At 39.2% G+C, this 22,920-nt stretch overlaps 1 protein-coding gene across 7 annotated transcripts in view; it reads left to right on the top strand.

Annotated features, from left to right (window-relative positions):
- ADIPOR2 (adiponectin receptor 2) overlaps positions 1-22,920 on the top strand; it is a 125,938-nt gene that overhangs the window by 58,484 nt on the left and 44,534 nt on the right. For all 7 annotated transcript variants that reach the window (XM_070620356.1, XM_070620360.1, XM_070620359.1 and 4 more), the window contains exon 2: positions 17,672-17,927. In XM_070620356.1, the coding sequence (XP_070476457.1) occupies positions 17,757-17,927 (171 nt within the window). In that variant the 5' untranslated portion in view covers positions 17,672-17,756. The remainder of the gene's footprint in view (positions 1-17,671; positions 17,928-22,920) is intronic.

Here is a 22,920-nt window from a genome sequence, read left to right as displayed (position 1 = left end):
CCACTAGTCATGTTTCTTAAATTAATGTTCAGTGTAGGTTATAGGATCGTTTATATTAAAGTTCAGAAAGGAATGCTTAGTTTCCTGTTTTATATGGGATAAGATGCTTGGAAATCCTTAAAAGTTTGGTTAAACGTAATGATTTTTGTAATAAAAGCATTTATACTTAGTGCTTGGCACTGTTTTCATTATTTGTTAATCTTTAGAATTAAAAAAATCATTTTCTGTTTACCTTGGAATAGATAGCACATGGAGTACAAAATTCAAATCATCTAAAGGATATGACAGTACAAAGTAAGTGTTCTTCCAGTGCTTGTTTTCACTCATCCAGTCTCCTTCTTCAGCTTCCTGAGGTCTTTTATAGAAACATACCATCTTGCTTTTTTTAACTTAAATACTGGAAATATAAAAACATGAGAAATATTTAATTTTAGCCACTCTTACATATTAAAGAAACTTACCCCTTGGGTATTATATGAGTTGTAAATTATTTCTCAGGTTATATGTTGGAAATGCTGTGCAGAAATTTTTCATTTTAATATAGTTGAATTTATCAGTCTTTTGTGCATTCTGGGTTTTGCCTCATATTTATGTAGTACACCCTTTCTTGGAAATTATTAAAAAATTATTTCTCCCCTATGTTTTTTCTTGTTGGATGCCTTTATTTTTTGAATTTGTATCTTTGATTCATTTGCAGTTTATTTTGATGTAGAGTTTGAATAAGGAAACCAATTTTATTTTTTCCTTGGTAATTACCCAGTTATCCCTATACCTCTTATTGAGTAAGCCATTTTTTCTGCACTAAATTTATGTAGGTATTTGGGTCTGTTTCTGGACCCTTCTAGTTAATTTCATTGATCCGTTAATGCATTTACTAGTATACACTTTAAACTGTTTTGTAATGTCTTTATATCTGGTAGGACAGTCTCCTGTCCTCCTCCCTCAATTTGTCTTACTTCTAAGAATTTTCCTAGCTTTATCCTTGTTACTTTTTCCATATGAACTTAAAAATCAGTTTGTTTACGATGTTATCAAAAGGCACAGTAGGAAGCTCCAGGTCCTCTCCCTGCCCCCTTCTGAAACATGAAAACAAATTTAAACCAAAAAACTAGAGACTGGCTGAACTGTGAAAGATTCTACAGCAACGCAGTGAACGCCCATCAAGGAAAGATCACATTTAAAATAGTAGGAAATTGAGTCATTTTTTTTTTTAATTGAGGTTATGGTAGTTTATAACATTGTGAAATTTCAGTTGTACATCATTGTTTGTCAGTCGTCTTAGAGGTGCGCCCCTTCACCCTTTATGCCCACCTCCCACCCCTTCCCCCTGGTAACCACGAAATAGTTCTCTTTGTCCATGTGTTTGTTTATCTTCCACATATGAGTGAAATCATACAGTGTTTGTCTTCCTCTATATGGCTTATTTCGCTTAACATAATACCCTCACCGTCCCTCCATGTTGTTGTGAATGGGACGATTTTGTTTTTTTATGGCTGAGTAGTATTGCATTGTATAAATATACTGTATCTTTATCTAGTCATGAGTTTTTGGGCACTTAGGTTGCTTCTATGTCTTGGCTATTGTAAGTAATGCTGCAGTGAACATAGGGGTGCATAAGTCTCTTTGAATTGCTGATTTCACGTTCTTTGGATAGATACCCAGTAGTGGGATAGCCGGGTCATATGCTATTTCTATTTTTAGATTTTTGAGAAATCTCCATACTGTTTTCCATAGTGGCTGAACCAGTTTGCATTCCCACCAGCAGCGTATGAGTGTTCCCTTTTCTCCACAACGTCTCTAACGTTTGTTATTTTTTGTCTTGGTTATTATAGCCATTCTAACAGGTGTAAGGTGATATCTTAGTGTAGTTTTGATTTGCATTTCCTTGATGATCAGTGTTGATGAGCGTCTTTTCATATGCCTATTGGCCATCCATATATCTTCTTTGGAGAAATGTCTGTTCATATCCCCTGCCCATTTTTTGATCAGGTTGTTTGATTTTTGGTTGTTGAGTTGTGTGAGTTCTTTATATATTATGGAGATTAACCCTTTGTTGGATATATGATTTGCAAATATTTTTTCCCAGTTGGTGGGTTGTCTTTTCGTTTCAATCCTGGTTTCCCTTGCCTTGTAGAAGCTCTTTAGTCTGATGAAGTCCCACTTGTTTATTTTTTCTTTTGTTTCCCTTGTCCGAGAAGGTATGGTGTCCAAAAAGATCCTTTAAAACTGATGTCAGAGTGTACTGCCTATATTATCTTCTGGAAGTTTTATGGTTTCAGGTCTTACCTTCAAGTCTTTGATCCATTTTGAGTTGATTTTTGTGAATGGCGTAAGAAAATTGTCTACTTTCACTCTTTTACATGTGGCTGTCCAGTTTTCCCAGCACCATTTATTGAGGAACCTTTCCTTCCTCCTTTGTATGTTCTTAGCTCCTCTGTCGAAGATTAGCTGTCTGTAAATGTGTGGTTTTATTTCTGAGCTTTCACTTCTGTTCCATTGATCTGTATGCCTGTTTTTGTACCAGTACCATGCTGTTTTTATTACTATAGCTTTGTAGTATATTTAAAAGTCAGGGATTGTGATGCCTCCAGTTTTGTTCTTTTTTCTCAGGACTGCTTTAGCAATTTGGGGTCTTTGTTGCCCCATGTGAATTTTAAGATTCTTTGTTCTATTTCCATGAAGAATATCATTGGGGTTATGTTTGAGATTGCATTGAATTTGTAGATTGCTTTAGGTAGTATGGATGTTTTGACTATGTTATTTCTTCCAGTCCATGTGCATGGAATATCTTTCCATTTCTTTATGTCTTCGTTGATTTCTTTCAATAATATCTTATAGTTTTCATTGTATGGGTCTTTCACCTCCTTGATTAAATTTATTCCTAGATATTTTATTCTTTATGTTGCAGTTGTAAATGGGATTATATTCTTGAGTTCTCTGTTAGTTCGTTATTAGAGTATAGAAATGCAACTGATTTTTCTAAGTTGATTTTGTAACATGTAACTTTGCTGTAGTTGTTGATTATTTCTAGTAGCTTTCCGATGGATTTTTTTAGGGTTTTCTACATATAAAATCATGTTGTCTGCAAACAGTGAGAATTTAGCTGCTTCTTTTCCAATTTGGATGCCTTTTCTTTTTCTTGCCTAATTGCTCTGGCCAAAACCTCCAGTACTATGTTGAATAGGAGTGGTGAGAGTGGTCACCCTTGTCTTGTTCCTGTTCTCGGAGGGATGGCTTTCACTTTTCCCCCATTGAGTATGATGTTGGCTGTGGGTTTGTTATATATGGCCTTTATTATGTTGAAGTACTTTCCTTCTATACTCATCTTATTGAGTGTTTTTATCATAAATGGCTGTTGGATCTTGTCAAATGCTTTCTTTGTGATATTGAGATGATCACATGGTTTTTCTTCCTCATTTTGTTAATGTGGAGTATCACATCAATTGATTTGCGATTGTTGAACCATCCCTGTGTCCCTGGTATAAATCCCATTTGATCATCATGTATGATCTTTTTAATGTATTGCTGTATTCAGTTTGCCTGTATTTTGTGGAGGATGTCTGCATCTGTGTTCATCAGTGATATTGGTCTGTAATTTTCCTTCCATGTGTTCTCCTTGTTTGGCTTTGGGATAAGGGTGATTTTGGCCTTGTAGAATGTGTTAGGAAGTGTTCCGTCTTCCTCAATTTTCTGGAAGAGTTTGAGAAGGATAGGTATTAAGTCTTCTTCGAATCTTGGGTAGCATTCTCCAGAGAAGCTGTCTGGTCGTGGACTTTTATTTTTGGGGAGGTTTTTGATTATTATTTCAATCTCTTTACTTGTGATTGGTCTATTCAGATTCTCTCTTTCTTCTTGGTTCAGTTTTGGGAATTTATCCATTTCTTCTAGATTGTCCAATTTGTTGACGTATAGTTTTTCATAGTATTCTCTTATAATCCTTTGTATTTCTGTGGTATCCATTGTAATTTCTCCTCTTTCATTTCTAATTTTATTTATTTGAGCTTTCTTTTTTTTTCTTAGTGAATCTGGCTAAGGGTTTGTCAATTTTGTTTATCTTTTTAAGAACCAGCTCTTGGTTTCATTGATCCTTTCTACTGTCTTTTGTTTCAGTTTCATTTATTTCTGCCCTAAGTTTTATTATTTCTCTCCTTCTACTGACTTTGGGCTTCGTTTGTTCTTCTTTTTCCAATTCTGTTAGGTGTGGTTTGAGATTGCTTATTTGAGATTATTCTTGTTTGTTGATGTGAGCCTGTATTGCAATGAATTTCCTTCTTAGGACCACTTTTGCAGCATCCTGAATGAGTTGGTATGGTGTGTTTTCATTTTCACTTGTCTCCAGATAATGTTTGATTTCTCCTTTTATTTCTTCACTGATCCATTGGTTGTTCAGTAGCATGTTGTTTAAGCTCCACATCTTTGCTCCTTTCCCAGATTTTTCTTGTAATTGATTTCTAGTTTCATAGCATTATTGTTGGAAAAGATGCTTGATATTATTTCAGTCTTCTTAAATTTATAGAGGCTTGCTTTGTTTCCCAACATATGATCTGTTCTTGAGAGTGTTCCATGCGCAGTTGAGAAGAATGTGTAACCTGCTTTTTTTGGATGGAGTGTTCTATATATGTCTATTAAGTCCATCTGGTCTAGGTTTTCATTTAATTCTATAATTTCCTTGTTGACTCTCTGTCTGGATGATCTCTCCATTGGTGTAAGTGGGGTGCTGAGGTCCCTTATTACTATTGTATTGTTGTTAATATCTCCTATTAGATTTGTTAATAGTTGCTTTATGTACGTTGGTGCTCCTGTGTTGGATGCATATATGTTTATAAGTGTTACGTCATCTTGGTGGAGTGTCCCTTTTATCATTTTATGCTATCTCTGTCTGTCTTTACCTTTTTTTGTCTTGAGGTCTACTTTGTCTGATATGAGTATGATGACACCTGCTTTCTTTTATTCGCCAATAGCTTGGAATATTGTCTTCTGTCTTTTCACTCTGAGTCTATGTTTGTCTTTGGGGCTGAGATGTGTTTCCAGGAGGCAGCATATTTTTGGGTCTTGTTTTTTAATCCTCTTGCCACTCTGTGTCTTTTGATTGGAGAATTCAATCCATTTACGTTTAGAGTGATTATTGACATATGAGGGCCTAATACTGCCATTTTATTGCGCTTTTTCCGGTTCTCCTCCATTTCCTTTGTTTCTCATCCGATGTATTTTGGACTACTAGTTCAGTTAGGTAGTTTTCTATGCTGGTTTTCTTAGTTTTCCCCTTATTTATAACTTGTGTTTCTGTTCTAATTATTTGGTTAGTGGTTACCATGTGGCTTGTATAAAACATTATAGATGAGGGGCCGGTCCAGTGGCACAGTGGGTAAGTTTACACGTTCTGCTTCTTGGCAGCCTGGGGTTCGCCGGTTCAGATCCTGGGTGTGGACATGGCACTGCTTGGCAAAAGCCATGCTGTGGTAGGTGTCCCACGTACAAAGTAGAGGAAGATGGGCATGGTTGTTAGCTCAGGGCCAGTCTTCCTCAGCAAAAAGCGGAGGATTGGCAGTAGTTAGCTCAGGGCTAGTCTGCCTCAAACAAAACAAAACTAAAGAACAATTATAGATGAGATAGTCCATTTTTTGATAGCCTGTTATGTTCTTAGACTAAGCCTGTTCCATCCGTTTCCTCTTCCTCTTCTAAATTGTCATTGTGACATCTTATTTCATCTTGTGAGTATGTGTTAAAATGACAAGATTATATTTATTCTTGGTGTTTTCCTTCCATTTATCTTTAATGTTATAATTAAGTATTTGCTAAACTGTTCTTTTGGAGGGCTGCAATTTTCTGATTTTGTGTTTCTACTTAACTCCTTGCTCTGGGTTTTGTAACCCCTTTCTCTCTTTTTTTTTTCCCCCACGTATGAGGGCCTTCTTGAGGATTTCTTGTAGGCTGAGTTTTTTGGCAATGAACTCCCTTAACTGTTGTTTATCTGGAAAAGTTTTTATTTCTCCATCATATTTGAAGGATATATTTGCTGGATAGAGTGTTCCTGGCTGAAAGCTTTTGTCTTTCAGAATTTTGAATATATCATTCCACTCTTTCCTAACTTGTAAGGTTTCTGCTGAGAAAACCCCTGACAACCTGATAGGTGTTCCTTTGTAGGTTATATTCTTCATCCTTGCTGCCCCTAACACTTTTTCTTTGTCCTTGACTTTTACCAGCGTTACCACTATATGCCTTGGAGTTAGTCTTTTTACATTGGTAAAGTTTGGAGATCTCTTTGCTTCTGTCACAGGGATTTCTAGCTATCTCCCCAGGTATGGGAAGTTCTCAGCTATTATTTCTTTTAACATGGTTTCTGCTCCATTCTCCTCTCTTCTTCCTCTTGGATACCTATAATCCTTATGTTACATTTCCTAATTGAGTCAGATAGTTCTCGGAGAGTTTCTTCATTTCTTTTCAGTCTTAATTCTCTTTCCTCCTGTATCTGAAGCATTGCTATACTCCTGTCCTCCAGACTGCTAATTCTGTCCTCCATAATATCAGCCCTACTACTGTTCAGGGAGTCCAGATTTTTCTTTATCTCATCCATTGTGTTTTTCATCTCCAACATTTCTTATTGGTTCTTTTATAGTTTTGAGCTCTTTTGTTATATAGCTGTTGAACTTGTGTTCTCTTTTAACTCTGAGTTTTTAAATGATAGCTATTTTGAATTCTTTGCCATTTAACTTATAGATTTCTGTGTCCTCATCATTGATTTCTGGGCACCTGTCATTTTCCTTCTGTTCTGGAGATTTAATGTATTTTTTCATACTGTTTGATGATGTGGGTTTGTGCCTTCGCATAGAGATAGAATTTGGTGACAGCTTCCACTTGGTGACACTGAGGGGATGGGACAGGAGCTGTGTAATCTGTGTGCACCAGGATCTCCATCAGCTGAGCCTCTGCCACTCCTTGGGATCACAATTGCCCTGTGGGGTCTCCCACCAAGTGTAGGAACAATCACACGGGGGCTCTGTGTTGCTGCCGCCTTCTCCCACTGACTGGCCTAGATGCGCTGCCCCGTTAGGGACTGTAGCTGTGTTATGGGTTTTCGAGGCAGCTGGGAACTTGTTTGCCTGGACTCGCAGCTCGGCCACCGTCTGGTCCTTGGTTGTACTAGCTGTTGCCCTTAGTGGGTGGGGCCTCCCCACTGGATCTGAGCCTGTGCCACTCCGTGGGACCATGATGGGATTGTCAATTCTCCCACTAGTCGAGAGAGTGATCCACACAGGGGCTCAGGGCTTCTGCCATCTGCTCCCACAGTCCCGCCAGTTGTACTGCCCTTTCAGGGCTGCTGTAATACCATGCACATTTGTGGTAGCTGGGGCCACTTTTGCCTGGGCTGCAGGTACACCCTCATCTGTTCCTAGGTCACACTAGCCTTTGTGCTTGGTGTGTGGGGCCTCCCCACTGGGATGGAGCCTGAGTCACTCCCTGGGGCCGCAGTGGGAATGTGGACTTTCCCACTGGATCTGGGAGTGATCACACTGCAGCTCAGGGTTATCACCACCTTCTCCCACAGTCCCTTTGCATCTCACTTGCCCCATCCAAGCCATCGCAGAGCTATGGCATTTTAGGCGTCTGGGGGTTTGTTCTCCTGGACTCGCAGCTGTGCTGTGTCTGCTCCTGGGTCTCACCAGCCTGTGTGCTTGGTAGGCAGGTCTTCTCCACTAGGGCTGAGCTGAGTCTCTCCCTGGGGCCATGGTGGGACTGTGGATTTCTCACTGGACCAAAGAGCAATCATGGGGGGCTCAGGGCTGCAGTTGTTTCCACAGTTGCACCGAGGGCCATGCCCACCCTCAGGGCCAGGGTGCTGCTATGAGGCCTTCAGCTAGGAGAGCAGTCGCTTGCCATACTGAGCTGTCTGGGGGCTGGAGAGTTCTCACCTATCTCCACCTCCTTCCCTGGGGTAATCCATCCATCTTCTGATGTATAGCAGTGTGGGTCTCTTAGGCATCCTGAGGTGCTGTGTGAGTATCCTCTGTTGATTGATGAATGTCCATTTAGTTGTAGTTCGAAGGGGGAGAGACAAAGAAAACCGCTCACTCCGCCATGTTGCTGACGTCACTTTCTTGAGTCATGTTTTGACTTGGCCTATCCTGTCCCTGGAGTGGCAGGATCCGGGTTTGGAGGAGACTGCAGCCCAGTTGCCATTTACTTCAAATCAGAGGGAGCTGAGCAGACCCTACTTGCGATAGTCTAACCTGTCTGGGGTTTGATTAAAGGACTAGTCTCTGTTTTGCCTAACTGGGGTTCAGGCTCAGTTGGGTATTAGTAGCAGAACATGAATCTTAGGCTGGGAGAAGTGGCAGAAAGTGGCAGGCATGGCTCATAAAAGGTGCAGGGGTATTAGAGACTTATAGACGCCTGGGGCAAGTGATTACAGGCAAGCAATAGCCCATCTAAGGCCCTAAGAGAAGATGGGGTGAGACTCTGGGAAGTTAAGATGTTGAGATGCAGGTGTGTATATGAGGAAGTTGGAAAAAATCACGGCCCAGGGTTTCGCCAGTTTGGATCCTGGGCACAGACATGGCACTGCTCATCAGGCCATGCTGAGGTGGTGTCCTCAACTATCTAGAAGGACCCACAACTAAAATATACAACTATCTACAGAGGGGCTTTGGGGAGAAAAAGAAGAAGGAAAAAAAAAAAGATTGGGAACAGTTGTTAGCTCAGGTGCCAATCTTTAAAAAAAAAAAAGAACTGTCTTAAATATGTTCAAAGAACTAAAGGAAATCAGGAAAATGATACATGAACAAAATGACTGTTTTAACACAGAGAAAGTATTGAAAGGAACCAAATAAATTTTGGAGCCGAACCATACAACAATGTTATTTCTTTAAATATCTCTTTCTACTCTTTCCTCTGCTCTTGCTACTTCCATTATGCACATGTTGGTGTAATTAATGATTTCCCACATACGTCTGAGAGTCATCATTTTACTTCCTTGTTTTTATTCTCTTTTGTGGCTTGCATAATCTCTTTTCAGTCTATCTCAAAGTTTGATTATTTTTTCTTCTGCAGTTCTACTGTTGAGCCCTTCTAATGATTTTTAAATTTTAGGTATTCTACTTTCCAACTCCATAATTTCCATTTAGTTTTTTTTCTAATTTCTGTCTTTATTGATATTCTCTATCTGATGTGACATTATCATGCCTTCGTTTGCCTCTTTTTTTTAAATTGTAGTATTGTGTCATACAGAATTGTTAGTTTCAGGTGTACAACATAGTGATTCAGTATTTTTAGGCATTACAAAATGATCACTATGATGTGTCTAGTTACCATCTGTCACCATACAAAGTTGTTACGATGTTATAGACTATATTGCCTTTGGTATACATTACATCCCTGTGACTTACTTATTTTATGACTGGCTTCCTTCACAGGTGTGAACATATTTATAATGGCTACTTTAAAGTCTTTTTCTGATAGAACTGACATTGGTCTCTCTCAGGGGTATTTTCTGTTGCCTTTATTTTTCTACACAGTTACTGTCGGCACAAAATAACCAATTACCGTTCTGTAGATAAGAGAGATAAGGTGAGTTTTACATGAGCCAGGGTGAGGATTATAACCTGGGAAAGCAATTTCCACAAAGGAAGAAAGTGTTCTGGAGAAGCATGGTTTTCAGTACAGTCTTACACCTTTTTAGAACAGAGGACACACATTAAACATGTGTAGGATACATATTCATCAAAGTTTCAAAGAGGTATTGAGTTGCAAATTAGTAGGTCAACATGACCCTGATGTTGGAAATGGACTAGTATGAGCCTTACTGATAGGGCCATAGGGTGTATGAGGGGAAGTATGTGTTTCCAAGGGAGTATATTCTTTAATGGTTAGGGCAGATAGATGCACAATGTATGTTTGAGAGGCCGTAAGTCAGGCTTCTTTAGTTCAAGCCGAATTAGCTTTGAACCAGAAGATACCGTATATAACCTTAATATGTGAAAATCTGTTGCTATTACAAGTTTTTTTCTTTGTCATGAGAACTTTTAAGATCTACTCTCCTAGCAACTTTCAAGTACGAAATGATGCGGGGTCAGTGAGCCGAGGGTGAAAAGAAAGATTTCTTAGACTCTTAAGATCTGGCAGTAGTGCTCTTTTATTTAGAGAATAGAATAGCATGGGGATAGGACCCATGGGCAGTCAGAGCTTCTGCTGCCGCCGCTTCTGCTGCCCCCGCTGGCATGGGGACAGGACCCATGGGCAGGCAGAGCTGGTGCGTGGGGACAGGACCCACGGGCAGTCAGAGCTCCTGCTGCTGCCCCGAGTTGAGGGTTAGGGCTAATTTTATGAGGCATGGGTACGTGACTTATTTTTACTGGAGAAAAGAAAAGATGATGTAAAAAGTCATTAAATGATTTCAGTGCAGATGGGGTCTGGTTATTGTGCGGTCATATAACTTTAGATACGAATCTGGCCATATAGATCGGCATGTAGGTGAGGATGCCCTGGGCTTCTCTCCCTGGGGCAGTCCTAATTCATACCATAAAAAAAGTCCACTGGGTCGTATAGTTTGGCATGTAGGCCAGGTCACCTTGGGCTTCTCTAGCTGGGGCAGCCTTAATCCACATCACACAACACAGTATTATTAACTATAGTCCCTATGCTGTACCGTGCATCTCCAGGCCTTACTTATCTTATATGCGAAAGTTTATACCTTTTAATCACCTTGTTGCCTGTTTTTTTCCGGTGTATGGATATACTTTCCTGTTTGTTGGCATGCCTCCTAAATAGAGGGCTGGTCTCGGGTAGGGGAGGCATCTGCTCTCCCAGTGCGGGTAGACATCTGATCTTAGTTCCTCATAGTCCTTTGTTTTGCTGGATGTGCATCAGAGACCTATACCTGATCTCTCAATTGTCCTTGATGATGGCTGTCAGCATGGACTTTGCCCAGGGGTCATCACATTCCTAAGGAACTCAAAAGAACAAAGTTATCAATTTATAGCAGCTGAGAGGGGCTATAAAATCTACAGAGCATGTCTGGGTTAATCACAGGTCATTTAAAGTTACAATACGGTTTCTTGTCTACAATGTGGCTTCCCTTTTGTCAATCTCCTGGTGAGCCGCTATCATGGGTACTGAGGCCTCCCCCCCCCCCCCCCACCAGGCTTCTTACTGTTATTTGCTTGTTAATTTGTTCAGTGACTGACTGGATTGTTTTAGTAAAGTGTGTTCCTCTCCAGTGTTCGGCTTCTGATATTGTTCCTTAGGGAGATGTAGTTTTGGATATGCTGACAGTTACTCTGGGATGATAGTGTTTTTGATTGGGCTCTCTTGCTCTCTTGCCCTGACTACACTAATTGCCACTAATGGCCAGCTGATTTTGCTATTGATTTTAAGAAAGCCCTGCCCTATAAATTGTTCTACAGACGAATCCCATCAAATTCTGGTTCCTTTGAAGGAACAGTTTCTGAGGTTAGTGTTTAATTTTTGTTCTGCCAACAGGAGGGTTCCTCCCAGCTGTCTTATTCCCTGGTCGTCTTCTGCAAACTAACCTGCCTGTAGTTTGGCCTGTATCTTCTTTCTCCACCCATTTGCCTTTCAGCACAACTTCCATTGTTCTGTAGAAAGCCATTAGGCTTGAACTTCTTCACCCTGTGTTGCAAATAAAGGTTGGTCCTTTGAGAAGAGATTAGGCCCTGTCTCCTCCCAGGCAAAATCTCTGAACCAGGGCTCTAGGGATAAGAGGATGGGGACAAAAGCAAGTTCTCTCTGAGTGACAGCCCCACATTAGATCAGTGCTTGGTGGGGCAGTGGGCAGTGGCCTCGAGTCCTCTGGCTTTTCCTGGTGTAGAACTACTACCTCATGAGCCGGATCAAAAATGATCAGTGCCCTGGTATTCTCAGCATACCATGGTCAAGGTAGTGCCTCAGTTCCACAAGTGGGACTGGTAGGAAGAAAGGACCCCCTACTTCTAAACCTACTTATCTGAGACGTAAGCCTCAGCAACAGGTGGCTGAGGCAGGATGAGAAATACTGATGTCCTGTTCCTCCAGGGAAGAAACCCCTCCATCTGGGTGCTGGGGGCAGAGGGAGCCCTGTGTTTTTGACTGCAAGGGTCTGGAGTAGAGTCTCTGCTCCTGAGTTGGGAGGGGGCTGGGAAGAAGAGAGGCATCTTGGTTCAGATACCACAGTCACTTTATTTTCTTAGTGAATTTTTGTAGATATTCCCGGTTGTTTCTTTATTTGTTGCCTTTAGAACTGTTTCTAGGGAGGGTTTCTTTTTGGTGAGAAAGATTCACCCTAAGCTAACATCTGTTGTCAGTCATCCTCTGTTTTTGCTTGAAGAAGATTAGCTAACATCTGTGCTGAGCTAACATCTGTGCCAGTGTTCCTCTATTTTGTGTGCGGGATGCCTCCACAGCGTGGCTGATGAGTGGAGCAGATCTGGCCCTGGGATCTGAACCTGTGACCCTGGGCTGCTGAAGTGGAGTGCGGGGAACTTTAACCACTTGGCCATGGTGCCGGCCCCTCTGGAGGCTTTTAATGGAGGTTTTTAAAATAGTTTTCATCATTTTCATTGGGGAGCAGGTCTGCAGAGCTCCTCATGCTATCATGCCAGAAGTCATTCTGTTGTTGCTGTTGTTTATGTTAGCTGTTCTGATTAGGTTTGTAGTGGTAGCTCATTGTGGTCTTAATTTTCATTTCCCTAATGGCTAATGATATTGAACATCTTTTCTTGTGATTATTTGCCATCTGTGTATTGTCTTTGGTGAAATGTCTGTTCATATTATTTGTCTTTTTTCTAGTTGGAGTGTTAGCTTATTTATTTAAAAAGTTTTTGAGGAAGATTAACCCTGAGCTAACATCTGCCACTTATTTTCCTCTTTTTTGCTGAGGAAGATTGGCCCTGAGCTAATATCTGTGCCCATCTTCCTCTGTTTTATATGCAGGATGCCTGCCACAGCATGGCTTGGTGAGTGGTGCATAGGTTGGTGCACCTAGGGCTGCTGAAGGAGAGTGCGTGAACTTAACTGCTAGGCCACCCGGCCAGCCCTTAGAGTATTAGTTTTTGTACTATTGAATTTTGAAAGTCCTTTATATAGTTTAGGTAATAGTCTTTTGTTGGATATGTGATTTACAAATATTTTCTCTCAGTCTGCAACTTGTCTTTTCAACTTCTTAATATGGTGAAGTCTGTTTTATCGTTTTTTCCTACTATGGATTATGCTTTTGGTGTCAAGTCTCAATATTCTTTGCATAGCTCTAGATCCTGAAGATTTTCTCCTATGTTTTTTATAAAAGTTTTATTTTGCATTTTACATTTAAGTCCATGATCCATTTTGAGTTACTTTTCGTATAAGGTGTGAGGTTTAGGTGGAACTTCTTTTTTTTTTGGCCTATGGATTTTCAGTTGTTCTATCACCATTTGTTCAAAAGGCTATCCTGCTTCCATTGAAGTGCTTTTGCCTGTTATAAAATAAGAGTTGGGCATATTAGTGTGTCTTTTTTTGGTTCTCTATTCTGTTCTGTCAATCTATGTGTCTTCTCCTCTGCCAGGACCACGCTGTCTTGACTGTTGTAGCTATATAGTGGGTCTTCATATTAGAGGGATTCTTTCCACTTGTTATTTATTTATTTTTTTTTTTAAAGATTTTTTATTTTTTCCTTTTTCTCCCCAAAGCCCCCCGGTACATAGCTGTATATTCTTCGTTGTGGGTTCCTCCAGCCGTGGCATGTGGGACGCCGCCTCAGCGCGGCCCGATGAGCAGCGCCATGTCCGCGCCCAGGACTCGAACCAACGAAACACTGGGCCGCCTGCAGCGGAGCGCGCGAACTTAACCACTCGGCCACGGGGCAAGCCCCTCCACTTGTTATTTTTAAAGATTGTTTTAGCTATTCTAGGGCCTGTGCCTTCAATATAAATTTTAGAAGAAGCTAGTCTCTAGCTACAAAAATCCTTGCTAGGATCTTGATGGGAATTGCATTAAACCTATCGCACAATTTGGGGAGACTTGACGTCTTCACTGTATTGAGTCTTCCAGTCCATGAAGATGATATGTTGCTGTTTGTTTAGATCTTTGATTTCTTTCAGCAGCGTTTTGTAATTTTCAGCAAACAGATTGTGTACGTATTTTGTTAAGTGTATACTTACGTATTTAAATTTCTTTGGACTGATTCTAAATGATACTGTTTTAAATTTCAGTTTCCAAAAGTTTATTTTTAGCATATAGAAATATGATTAATAGTTGTGTTGATATTCTGTTGACCTTGCTGAACTCACTTATTAGTCCTAGGAATTTTTGTAGATCTTCAGTAGCATTTTAAGATTTGTTTTGAAGTATTGTATCTTTTTTTCTATTATGATATATTAGTTTCTTCCATAGTAACCAAATATTGTGGGCTTCTAGGATGAAGGCTGTTGATATCTATGTATTAATTTTATATCCAATCACTTTGATGAATTTTTTAATTATTTTTTTCAGTTCTTTTGGGTTTTATAGCTAAAGTGTCATATAATCTATAAATAGTTATAGTTGTATATTCCTCATTTTTTCTTGTTTAATTCTATAAAATCTCCAGGAGAGAATTAAATAATGGTGGTGATAAAGGACACCTTTACTTTACCTCTAACTTTACCTTACGCTATTAGAATCGATTGCTTTTTTTTTTTTAAAGATTGGCACCTGAGCTAACAACTGTTGCCAATCTTCTTTTTTTCCTGCTTTATCCCCCCCCCCCCCCCCCATAGTTGTATATCTTAGTTGCAGGTCCTTCCAGTTGTGGCATAGAATTGATTGCTTTTGGTTTCAAGTCATGGCATCCTAGTAGGAATTCATTTTATCATTAGGTGGATATAACTAAGCAAGAATATATAGTAAATGACAGTTCTCTTAACTGTTCTAGTATTGGGGTATTTTGTTAAATCTTTGGGGAACCTGAGGGTTGACATAAATGCTTGCTTTCTACACTTTTATTGTTGAAACTCTAAAATATATTGGTAGGCTTTCCTGCTTAAGTATATGTAAAGTAGTGAGTGTATATATATATGGTTTTTTTTGGTGAGGAAGATTGGCCCTGAGCTAACCCTGTTGCCAATCTTCCTCTTTTTGCTTGAGGAAGAGTGGCCCTGAGCTGACATCTGTGCCCGTCTTCCTCTGTGTTGTATTTGTGACGCCACCACAGCATGGCTTGATGAGTGGTGTAGATCTGTACCCGGATTCCAAACTGTGAACCTCGACTGCTAAAGCAGAGTGTGCTGAACTTACTATAATTAAATGTTTTTGATTGAAGGTTTTACAGCGCCTTATTTTGTTCATTCTTCTTTTGTTGTACTTGTAAATTTAGAAAACATTGTTGATAGGAATGTATTGATCTCAAGCCTTGCCTGGAAATTGATTTTCCTATTTCTTTTTATTTTAAGGAGAATCCTTTACAAATTCTTTGGGAAAACTTATTTCTTGTCATTTGCTTTCTTTTTCTGTGTTGAGGATTACAAAAAAAATTCTAATAGAGCATTCCATTTATATTCTCATAAATGAGCAAGACTCCCTCATACATAAGCTCTTGCTTAGGAGAAGTTTAGTATGGTCATATTTCAAGGCTACTTTGCAGAAAGCTTTATTCTACTTGGTACAGTTTGAGAATAATGGTTCTGATTCTGTACTTTACTTGCTGTGTAAACCAAATGGCATTAGGGTTCAGGTTCTTATCTTTTTTTCCTAGTCTTAATTTTTTGGGGCTATTAGAAAGCACATGAACTTCATGAGGGCCAGAAAGAAGACCTGGGTACAAATCCCAGCTTTATAGACTAATGACCTGAATAAGTTACCTAATCTCTGAGCCTCAGCTTCCACATCTGTTAAATGAGGGATAAAATACTTCAGAGGGCTGTATATAAGGATTATGTGAGATAGCACATGTAAATTCTCTGGTACAGAATTTAACTTTGTCGATCCACAATAAATGTTAGGTCCCTCTTCCCTGAAACAAAAGGAAGTGGTGGGTGGGAAGTAGCTTTGTGAGCTGTAAATAAATGAATATAAATCATTAGCATTGTATTCTCTTTCCAGTTCGGGCATTAATAGCATAGTTTATAATCTCAGTATCGTAATATACTTGCTCAGGCCCTTATGTGATAGGCACATGCCCAGGTTTGGTGATCCTTAAAGATTTGCGTTTGTTCTTGCTCTGAAAACTTTGAAAGCCCTTCGAGAAATCCTGCAGCAAACTCACATCATGTATGATACTAACAGTTGGCTATTTCTAATTCTTGGGCTATTTCTTAGTCTTGTTTACCACTAAATATACCTTTTACTTTCTTTTTATGCTATCCAGCCCTCCTACTTTACCCTACTCCTCCTTTGCCCCAGTAAGAGCTTTGAATCTCATGGGATTTATGAGCATAACATGTACCCTGGCTTCTTACTGTTTTAGTATTTCTAGTTGGATTGGCTGTAATAATCACCTTATTTGGATAGGTAACTAAATGTCTAAAATAAGCTTTTGTACTATGAGTTAAGAGGTGGAGGGCCGAGGACTTGAAATAATCAAATTCTCAGGAAACTTAAATACTGCAGTCCAGTTTAGAGAGATATTGATGATTTATGAAAGTGTTTTTACCACTCAAGAACATTTAAATATAATCTATCAAGTATTCATTAAACGTTTATGTGCATCGCACTTTCTGGGAACTCACAGGGATATAAAAGGAGTATGTTCTGGTTCTGAGTTCCTTGCCTTCCAGGGTAGTCTAGTTAGAGTTCGAAACCGCACAAAAATATTGGCATCTCAGACATAAGCAATTTAAATGCAAAACATTACCAATAATATGTGCTAAACAAGTCAGAGACTTTGTCCTATTTATTTCATACAAAGCAGGGTGAATTTTGGTTTCCTCACCTGTGATGTAGAAATAAAAATAATGTGTGTCATTGTGATATTTAAATGAGATTGGATATATAAATCCCCGCTATAATGTGTAAAATCCACATATATTCTTTCTGCAGTTGGGTATGTTTTTAATTGAAAAAATAGTATATGATATATGGTAAAAAAAATTCATGCAGAACAAAATGAAAAGTAAATCTTCTCATTCCAGACCCTGGCCTCTATACTTCTGTATCAAGAGCATAGTTTTGACTATTTTCCAATAATTATTCTATGCATATATACTTATATATGACTATATATTTTTATAACATGCAAGTGGGAACATATTATGCATGTTGTCTTGTATCCTGCTTCTTTCATTTAAAAGTAGATTTTAGTGGTGTAGTGGTTGGGCTCAGCATGCTCTGCTTCAGTGGCCCAGGTTCATGGATTTGATCCTGGGTGCAGACCTACACCACTCGTCAGCCATGCTTTGGTGGCAACCCACATATAAAGTAGAGGAAGATTGGTACAGATGTTAGCTCAAGGTAATCTTCCTCAAGCAGAAAAAATAACCAACAGTGAGGAAGATTGGCAACAATGTTAGCTCAGGACTAATCTTCCTCAGCAGAAAAATAAAAAAAATAGATTTTAGCAATCTTTACTATCAGCAAATATGGGTTTTTTATACGTTATTGTTTGGTTGGATTTAATGACTACTGAGTATTCTATTGTTTGAGTGTATAATAATATAACCTATCTTATCTCCTAGCACTCATTTAATGTGTTTATTTAAAATATGTTAATTCAAAGTTTTTCTCTCCTTAGGGTCCACTCACTATCCTGAAAGTCCATCCTCCCAAGAAGAAGGGACAGAAGAAAGACCTCTTTGTCAGAAAGGCTTGAGTATCCCATGAATGAGACAGCAGAAAACCGATTGGGGTGCAGCAGGACTCCAGAGCCAGATATAAGGCTCAGAAAAGGGCACCAACTTGATGGTACAAAGGGAGGTGATAATGACAACCACCAAGGAGATTTGGAGCCTGTTTTAGAGGCATCTGTTCTTTCTTCCCCTCATAAAAAAGTAAGTTGAAGTTGAAGGATGGTTAGTAGAACAAAAATGTATGGGGATGCAGCTGGAGGGAAGATATTAAAAAAAAAAAAAAGCGTGGGGACATTGCTGGAGAGAGAATGAGGTTTGGAAAAGGAACCTGAGCACATTCGTAAGTTTTTGTTCAGGATAATTTGAAAGTCTCGTTTTTTCTTTTAAGAGATTGGCACCTGAGCTAACATCTGTTGCCAATCTCTTTTTTTTCTTTTTCTTTCTTCTTCTTCTCCCCAAAGCCCCCTAGTACATGTATATTCTAGTTGTGAGTGCCTCTGATTGTGCTGTTGTGGGAGCTGCCTCAGCATGGCCTGACCAGCGGTGCCATGTCTGTGCCCGGGATGCGAACCAGCGAAACCCTGGGCCGTGGAAGTGGAGTGCATGAACTTAACCACTCGGCCACGGGGTCAGCCCCTGAAGTCTCTTATTCTTAAATTAGCTAGGGATTATTTGATTTTATTGTTATGCCTTTTCTGCTGACACTTAAAATCGTATTTAATCTTTTATCTTGTTTGAGAAAGGAAATGGGTTTTTGTAGTTACCATATAACATTTATAATTCAATCATGCTTTAGTTATGACGTTATTGTTTATATTTTTGGAGAATTTCTAATTGCATGCTGGATCTACTTCTTCAGATATGGTTTATCTACAGCGTTTACATTTGGAGTTAGTAGAATTCTGGGAACAGAAGGGAGATTTAATCTTTCCTTTCATTTCCCAGAGAAAAGAGCTGTTTTTAAATTATTCAAGCAGCTATACCTAGAGAGCAAAGGTATAAATATCTGTGAACAGCATCAGAAAGTCATTGTTATAGACATTTTGATCTGTGCTTTGGTACATTGGAATCAGGTGGCATGTGTTCAATGTTGTGCCTCTAGTACACTGTTTCTCAAACTGTAAATTGTGCCTGTTAGTGGTTTGTGAAATTAATTTCGGTACTGTAAGCAGTGTTTAAAAAACTAAATAGCAAAACAGATATTGAGGTGCGTGTGTGTAGTGATATACATTTAACCTATGTTACTTGGGGAAATTGCTTTTATATAGATATGTATATGTATATAGATAGGAATAATGTGTACGTTTGTTACTATGGATTGTAGTTAAAAGCATTTTGAAAGCCTCTACTTGGAACTGCATCTTTACTATCCTAAAACATATGTTTATTGTGTGGTAATAGTGGTGTCAGTTTGAGTTCCCCAGAGGGTTGTCTTGTCGTTTCAGACCTTTTATGAGAATTTCACCAGAGCATTGTAGCAATATAGGCTATTGTGGCAAGAAATTTGATGTTATTTCTTCTTTTATTCTTTGTAACATTTTATAAATCAAGTTTATACTCTTGGTTGGATGTGTTACAGTGAAGATGATTTGTGTGCTTGTGCTTGTATGTGTCCACACATATGTAGGACAGATTAGTAGTTTTTAGGATTGGAAAAAACTGTTTGCCTGCACTAAGTATAGTGTCACTTGGCTTTTAAACCAGCATGACCGTTTAAAAAGAAGTTGGACAGATACCTAGGGCAAGAACTTCCTTCCACATTTAGGATTTTGCTTTCTTGTTGCAATTTTGCAGTAATATGTTCTCGCAGCTAAGACTTCCCTGTATGGGCTAAGCAAGCTGAGTTTCCCTCACTTGCTACTAAGGCCTAAGCAGCTGTTATTCAACTAATGAGAACTATCACTAGATTTGGATGAGTGACTGGGGTTATGATTTTTTTTCTTTTTGTTGTGTTAAACACATAACATGAAATCTACCCTCTTAACAAGTTTTTAAGTGTATGGTACATTTTTGTTAACTATGTGCACATTGTAGAACATTTCATCTTGCATGACTGGAATAGCGACTCCCCTGTTTTCCCACACCCCACCCCTGGCAACCACCATTCTACTTTCTCCTTCTGTGAGTTTGTTTACCTCATATAAGTGGAATCATGCAGTATCTGTCCTTCTAAGTGCCTTATTTCACTTAGTGTAATATCCTCAAGGTTTGTCCATCTTGTAGTGTATGACAAGACTTCTTTTTTAAGGCTAAATAACGTTCCATTGTATGTAAATGTTACATTGTCTTAATCTCTTTGTCCGTTGATGGACGTTTAGGTTGTTTCCACCTCTTGGCTATTGTGAATAATGCTGCAAATATCTCTTCAAGATACTGTTTTAAGTTCTTCTGGGTAAATACCCAGAAGTGGGATTACTGGGTCATATGGTAGGTAGTTCTATTTCCAGTTTTTTTTTTTTTTTTAAAGATTTTATTTTTTTCCTTTTTCTCCCCAAAGCCCCCCGGTACATAGTTGTGTATTCTTCGTTGTGAGTCCTTCTAGTTGTGGCATGTGGGACGCTGCCTCAGCGTGGTTTGATGAGCAGTGCCATGTCCGCGCCCAGGATTTGAACCAACGAAACACTGGCCCGCCTGCAGCGGAGTGCGCGAACTTAACCACTCGACCACGGGGCCAGCCCCCCTTTTTTTTTTTTTTTAAGATTGGCACCTGGGCTAACAACTGTTGCAAATCTTTTTTTCTTTTCTTTTCTTTTCTTTTTTTTTTTTTTTCTGCTTTATTTAGCAAGCGCCCCCACCCCCCCCCCCACCCCCCGTACATAGTTGTATATCTTAGTTGCAGGTCCTTCTCGTTGTGGGATGTGGGATGTGGCCTCAACGTGGCCTGACCAGTGGTGCCATGTCCGCGCCCAGGATCCGAACCCTGGGCCACTGCAGTGGAGCGTGTGAACTTAACTACTCGGCCATGGAGTCAGCCCCTATTTCCAGTTTTTTGAGGAACTTCTCTACTGCTTTCCATAGCAGCTGCACAATTTTATATTCCCATCAACGGTGCACAGGTGTTCTAATTTCTCCACATCTTTGTCAACACTTAATATTTTCTTTTTTGATAATGGCCATCCCAACAGATGTGACGTGGTATTTCATTATAGTTTTGATTTGCATTTCTCAGATGTTAGTGATGTTGTGCATCTTTTTCATATACCTGTTGGCTATTTGTATGTTTTTGGAAAAATGTCTATTCAAGTCCATTTTTTTTAATTGGGTTATTTATTTTTTTGCTATCGAGTTATAGGAATTACTTATATATTTTAGATACTAACCCCTTATTAGATATATGTGTTACCAAGCCCTAAGGGACTGGTGACTCACAAGTGGGCCTTTGCCCTGAGCTGCTCATGCCGGTAGAATGAGACCCACTTGGGAGGAGCAGAGCAGAAACTTTATTCATTGATCAATGAACGGAGGAGGCAGAGGTCGTGCTCTAAAACATCTACTCTCTGAAGGGAAGGTGAGCAAGATTCTTAAGGGATGTGAAGGGGGAGGGGGCATTTGGGGCATCCGCAGATCTTTCATCTTGCACATGGTACCTTTTGCATGTTTCCTTTTGCACATGGCACACCATCACCATCTGGGACCTTTCTGGTTTGGACCGATTCTGCAATTTGGCCATCTGGCAATGTTCTGCCTTGGTTCCTATAGGCAAGCACAACTTAGAAACAAAGCATTAGACATGGAAAACGTTTTTTAGGGACTTCTGGATGACATGGTTTGCAGATATTTTCTCTTATTCTGTAGGTTACTTTTCCACTCTGTTTTGGTGTTCAGGAGCTTTTTAGTGTGGCTAGTCCCACTTATCTAATTTTGCTTTTATTGTTTGTGCTTTTGGTGTCATATCCAAGAAATCATTGCTAAGACCAATGTTATGAAGGTTTTCTTCTATGTTTTCTTCTAGGAGATTTATAGTTTCAGATCTTACATTTAAGTTTTTTTGAGTTAAGTTGTTTTGAACTGGTTTTTGTGGATGGTGTAGGATAAGGATCCAATTTCATTCTTCTGTGTATGGATATCCAGTTTTCCCAAAACCGTTCATTGAAGAGACTATCCTTTCTTCATTGTATAGTCTTAACCACTCTTGCCAAGGATCATTTGACTCAATATGTATGAGTTTATCTCTGGGCTCTATTGTGTTTCATTGGTCTATATGTTTGTCTTTAAAAACACTACCATACTGTTTGATTACTGTAGCTTTGTTGTATGTGTTGAATTCAGGAAATGTGATGCCCCCAGCTTTGTTGTTCCTTCTCAAGACTATTTGGACTATTTGGGGTCCTTTGTCATTCCATATGAATTTTAGGATTGTTTTTTCTGACTGGGGTTATCTTAAAGAAGTGGAAATATAATATACAGAAGTGGAAGAGGGTTGACCAGGTTCTTGAACACAGGGTCAGAAAACCTATCATCTAATTTCTCTGAATTTATTTTTGTCATGTAAGTATTGGGACAGTAGATGATTTCTGTGTTCCATCCCAGTTATGATGAGAGTCTACATTTTTTAAATTTTATTGAGGTCATAATAGTTTATAACCTTGTGAGATTACAGTTGTACATTATTATTTGACAGTCACCATATGTATGTGCTCCTTCACCCCTTTTGCCCACCCCCCAACCCCTTTCCATTCTGGTAACCACTAATCTGTTCTCTTTGTCCATGTGTTTATCTTCCATATATGAATGAAATCATATGGTGTTTATCTTTCTTTGTCTGGCTTATTTTACTTAACATAACATCCTCACGGTCCATCCATGTTGCAAATGGGGCAATTTTGTCTTTTTTTATGGCCAAATAGTATTCCATTGTATATATATACCACATCTTCTTTATCCGTTCATCATTCATTGAGCACTTGGGCTGCTTTCACGTCTTAGCTATTTTGAATAATGCTGTAGCGAACATAGGGGTGCATAAATAACTTTGAATCGTTGATTTCAAGTTTTTTGGCTAAATACCCAGTAGTGAGATAGCTGGGTTGTATGGTAGTTCTATTTTTCATTTTTTGAGAAATCTCCATACTGTTTTCCATAATGGCTGCACTAGTTTGCATTCCCACCAACAGTGTATGAGTGTTCCTGTTTCTCCACATCCTCTCCAACATTTGTTGTTTTTTGTCTCGGTGATTATAGCCATTTGGTTTGT

This window comes from Equus przewalskii, chromosome 5, assembly GCF_037783145.1.
Source record: "Equus przewalskii isolate Varuska chromosome 5, EquPr2, whole genome shotgun sequence".
Lineage (NCBI taxonomy): Eukaryota > Metazoa > Chordata > Mammalia > Perissodactyla > Equidae > Equus > Equus przewalskii.
The sequence above is the reverse complement of the archived record's forward strand: the minus strand, read 5'-3'. Positions and strand labels throughout refer to the sequence as shown.